The 5,353-nt window shown below is 38.1% G+C and overlaps 1 protein-coding gene across 1 annotated transcript in view; it reads left to right on the plus strand.

Annotated features, from left to right (window-relative positions):
• nqo1 (NAD(P)H dehydrogenase, quinone 1) overlaps positions 1-4,090 on the plus strand; it is a 5,631-nt gene extending 1,541 nt beyond the window's left edge. The window contains exons 2-6 of the mRNA XM_079186386.1: positions 765-932; positions 1,354-1,484; positions 1,987-2,100; positions 2,648-2,749; positions 3,692-4,090. Coding sequence (XP_079042512.1) covers positions 765-932; positions 1,354-1,484; positions 1,987-2,100; positions 2,648-2,749; positions 3,692-4,033 — 857 coding nt within the window. The 3' untranslated portion in view covers positions 4,034-4,090. The remainder of the gene's footprint in view (positions 1-764; positions 933-1,353; positions 1,485-1,986; positions 2,101-2,647; positions 2,750-3,691) is intronic.
• Positions 4,091-5,353: the final 1,263 nt, after the last annotated feature.

Consider the following 5,353-nt stretch of genomic DNA (forward strand, 5'->3'; position numbering starts at 1 on the left):
TTGTAAGTTAACGAATGGCTTCATGAGTGGTTAGTAAATCAGGATGCGTTGAGATTCGTCAGAAACCTTTTATGATAATAGCTTTTTTAAGGTTGGGAGACATCTTTGTGGCTGGTGTTTTATCCTCCTCCCCTATCTGCAGCTAAATTAATACAAATTAAATACAAATGACCGATTTAAGGTACCAATTTATTGTCCTCTGCTCATATACATACTTTATTACCTCAGTAAACATTGTAAACATGAGTTTATGGTCTCAATCTCTAGTTTCAAGTCTTCTTCAATACAGCATGATGTTCATTTAGTAAATTATGGTCCATTTAGAGTCAAATAGATCTTAGTACAACCAAACCATAATCCATTTATATATCCACTAATTAAAGCAACATTATGCAACCTTTTTAACCTTAACACAACAGCTTGAAAATAAATGTGTTTGTCGGACTAGTAACAGGGAGAATGGCCCCACTAAAAGATACAACCCCAGTTATTGGCAATTTAAATGAAACATTAGGGCTCGTCTATAGTACAAATTAAGGTGTACGAGGTACAAATACTGTAGACTTGTGTTCAACCATTAATCAAATGGTTAGTTTTGACTGCTAAACTGACATTTATAAAGGATGATTTATTAGAAAAAACACTGCTTTTACTCAGTGTTGTACTTAAAAAACATGTTGTCTTTCAATATATGTATATGTGTGTGTGTGTGTGTGTGTGTGTGTGTGTGTGTGTGTGTATGTGTGTGTGTGTGTGGGACACAGCTCAGAAGACGGCCCTGATCGTGTACGCCCACCAGAGTCCGGGTTCGTTCAACGCGGCGGTGCGTGATGTGGTGATGCAGGAGCTGGCGGCGCAGGGCTACAGGGTCCTCGTGTCCGACCTGTACGCCATGAACTTCAGAGCCAACTCCACGCAGGACGACATCATCGGTGACCTCACTGTCACTGTTTCTTTATGCTAATGAGCTTCAAGGGGTCATATATATGATCCCTTCTGGATATCAGGGGTCATGATGTTGTCTTTTTAACGCAATGAAAGAATGAAGCTAGTGTTATTCTGTTGTTTTCTTACTGTCAAATATATAATAGTACTTTTTACAAAAAAGCTCAGTTGTGTTGTATGTTTTTATAAATCAAACAGAAGGAAATAGAGCATTTGTTGCGCACTATTTTCAGTGGCGGATTTACCCACATTTAGCCCTCTAGTGAAGTGCAGAGGAAAAAAGAAGTATCAGTCTTTGATGCACACACACTAAGTGTTAGTAGATACATTCACACACTCATTTCATGGGATTTGTTGACAGAAAGAAAATCGTCTCCTTTCAGTTCTGACAGAGAGTGTTGTGTTCAGGTGACCTGAAGAATCCGACGCTTTTCCAGTATGGAGAGGAGACCATGCACGCCTGGATGGAAGGCCGCCTCAGTGATGACATCGTGGCAGAGCAGCGCAAAGTAGAGGAGGCCGAGCTCATCATCTTCCAGGTCAGAGGTCACCCACATCGCTATAGTTTCTATCAGGCAGCAAATTCGGATTCTGAAAAGTGAAGCCAAAGCTTCATGTGTTAAAGCTGCATTCTCTCTAGTGTCCACCAGGGGGCGACTCCTCTGGTTGTATAGAAGTCTATGAGAAAATGACTCTACTTCTCTCTTGATTTATTACCTCAGTAAACATTGTAAACATGAGTTTATGGTCTCAATCTCTAGTTTCAAGTCTTCTTCAATACAGCATGATGTTCATTTAGTAAATGATGGTCCATTTAGAGTCAAACAGACCATAAAGCAGGGTATGCTTTAGGGCGGGGCTACTGTGATTGACAGGTCTCTACCAGAGTGCTGTCCGATCTGGGAGTTGTCCGTGTTTTTGTTTATAACTTTAACCTTTTTACGGTGTTGACAACACAGATTTAATTGAGAAAACAAGCAAAGAAAGAATAAAACAATACAGTATGAAGAGATAAATATCATCTTCTGTCTCTTCTCCCAGTTTCCTTTGTACTGGTTCAGTGTGCCGGCCATCATGAAGGGCTGGATGGACCGAGTTCTCACACAAGGCTTCGCTTTCTCCCTGGAAAAGATGTATAATAACGGGATATTAAAGGTCAGTGTCTCTCATCATCACACATCTCTTTAATCAACACACAGAGGATATCACTTTAACCAGCATTAAGAAATGGTAAATTAATAGTAAATCACACTTTAGTTAGTTAGTTCTTTTACTGCAAACAAACAATGAAATGATATTCATATTTGTTTTACAAATTATTAGTAATGCTATAAATTATATAAAATGTTATTTTATCATTAGTTAGTTTAATATGAAATTATTTTTTAATAAATTATATAATGTATCATAGCTTATTAAAGACAACAACTATTATATTCTGATTTATTTAATTAATGAACAAATGGACTATCAAGATGTACAATATGATGACTTAAAACATAATTTTGCCATTTGGTAACTCACTGTAATTCCCCCCATTTAGCATTCATAGTAAACAATAATTTTGTAAATAACACATTGCAAAATCTATTAATATGCAGTATTTGTCACATATTAAAACTGATCCTATGTATACCTATTATATATTATTAAAACGGTTTTATTGTATTAATAAAACGTGTATTTTTCTGTTTCCTTGAAGGATAAGAAAGCGATGTTGTCTTTCACTACTGGAGCAACACAGACGATGTTCCAGCCTGATGGGATCAATGGAGACATCAACATCGCACTCTGGCCTCTACAGGTGAGCGACATAAACACAACTGTTCATTTATAGACTTCATTATTACCTCACGTGTTAGCTGGAGGAAAAAACAAAGGAAGGAGGCAAACACGAACCACATCAGAGTCTGTTGTTGGGTGCCAGAATAGATACAGTATAGCTTACATTTTTTATGATAAACTTTGATTTGAGTCTTTAGCGAGCAACGATATCAGTGAAGCATTTCAGAGAAAATGTTGCTAATGGTTTGGCTTAGCTTTCTGCTACCTAGAGAGATGAAGATGGGGCCCTCTTATATGACTGTACTGCTATGAAAACACATCAATGCAGATGTTAATATTTTCATTTCCTAGCATATTTCTAAAAGCATTTTAGGGGATCTAATAGCAGAAATGCAATATTCATGTTTTCTTTCGTGTTTAATAACCTTAAAATAAGAATTGTTGTGTTTTTATTACCTCAGAATGAGCCGTTCAATTCTGGAACGCGTCATTTTCACGAAGCCGGCCGCCCTGTTTCTACAGTAGCCCACATTGGACGAACCAAACACTGGCTCTAGATAGGGACATTCGTGGTTTTACGCCGGTCAGCGTAGTCTTCCTACGAGCTTTGCACACGGGAGAAGTTTCAGTTGGTTGCAATCTGCAACCCCACCACTAGATGACGCCAAAGACTAGTTTAAGACAATACGGGGTTAGAAGATGTGTTGAACATACTACTGTAATTGATAGTACTTATGAATGAATCATAAGGGCGTACTGGTGAACGTGTGGTAAATACCACATGATTACAACATTCCTGGTCTGATTCCAGCAGCTCTTGTCTGCATCTCAGCTGTAAACTAATTTGTTTGGCAAAATACAATGATATAATCCACAAGGATTAAAATGTGTTCTGTGTTGGTGAATGGTTATTAATTGTCTCTCTCTCTCTCTTATTTATTTGTCTCTTGTTTTTTTCCAGAACGGCACTTTGCACTTCTGTGGATTTCAGGTTCTTGCCCCTCAGATATTCTGGAGTCCGGCTCACTGTCCCCACGCGGTGAGAACCATGATGCTGGACGGGTGGCGAGCCCGAGTAAAAGGACTGTTGACAGAAAAGCCTTTGACCTTTGCCCCCTGTGAGCTGTTTGACCTCAGCTTTAAGGGAGGGTTTCTGCTTTGGCCCAAAGTGAGGGAGGAGCGAGAGTCGCAGCCGTACGGCATCACCACAGGACACCATCTGGGGAAACCGCTGCCGCCTGACAACCAGATCAAAACTCAGCCTGCTGATGAAGGAAGTGCCAGACCAGACTGCAGGAACTAGAACTTCTCTGTTCTCATGTTAATACCAATATATGGGAAATAAAAACAATTTAAATAACTGGAACTTCTATTCTATTTAGATTTAAAACATGTACATTTTGTATTTGCATACACACTGAAGACAGAAGTCTAAAAGTTATACCATAATATACTATACCATATACTATACGACACTATACTATACTGTAGTATACTATCCTATACTATACTATGCTATACTTTACAATACTCTACTATCCTAGTCTATACAATACTATACTGTGCTAAACTATACTATACTATACTGTACTATACGACGCTATACTCGACTATACTACAATATACTTTAATACAATATACTATACTATATTATGCAATGCTATGATATGCTATACTAAACTTTACTGTAGTATACTATACTATACTATGCAACACTTTACTATACTATACTATGATACTACGATATGTTATACTATACTAGTCTTTTATTATAGGGTTTCTGTGTATCAAATAGTGACAATTTATTTAATATATGATCATGAACCGTGTTAGCACAATGTAAGCTACAACAAAAACTAGATTTTGACACAGGGACTCGCTGCAAGATGATATTGTACTTTGGTGTTGAAGATTCCCAAACAAATTAACAATGAATCAAATTACCAAACCAGCTGAAACAGAGTAAATCTGGGGGTTTGGGACTTTGCCGGTGTTATATGTATTTCTGTTTCTCGTAGATATGAGTTTCCCCCTACCTAAACCTGAACCAACCCTTATCCTTAACTCTAACTTTAACAGGAGGGAACACTTTCAATGGGAAGCAGACTTTGACATACCACCGGCTATATCCAGTGTTTTATGTTTTTATATCTCTGAAAACGGAAAACCTTTATGGTTGGGCTCTGGGATGTTGTGATGGCCGTTTACTCCCATTTCCTGTTATTTTATTTAAAAATAATGTAACTGAATGATCAGCAAAATCATCAACGGATTAATCGCTGATAAAACTAATGTATTTATAAGTTATTTGCGGCCTTTGGCTACATGATACTGTCGGATAGGGTTGTGTTTATGTTCTTCACAGTGGGTAGGACCAAATATGACTAACAGGGTAACTGATTTAGAAAGCCGCCGTGTAAAAGCCACTTAAACAACGTGAATTTTGAATATCAAACAATAAACATCATAGCTCCAAAGCACAATATATATTCGTATTTGATTTGAATGTGTTTGAAAGTGTAATGAAAGTGAGAGCGTCCCATTTTCTCTCCTGCCCCCCTCCACCCTCGTGTGTGCGGCGGAATGGAACAGTCCGGGTGTGACGTCACCGCCTGGGCAGCAG

The sequence above is a fragment of the Pholis gunnellus genome (assembly GCF_910591455.1).
Source record: "Pholis gunnellus genome assembly, chromosome: 1".
NCBI classification, from domain to species: Eukaryota; Metazoa; Chordata; class Actinopteri; order Perciformes; family Pholidae; genus Pholis; species Pholis gunnellus.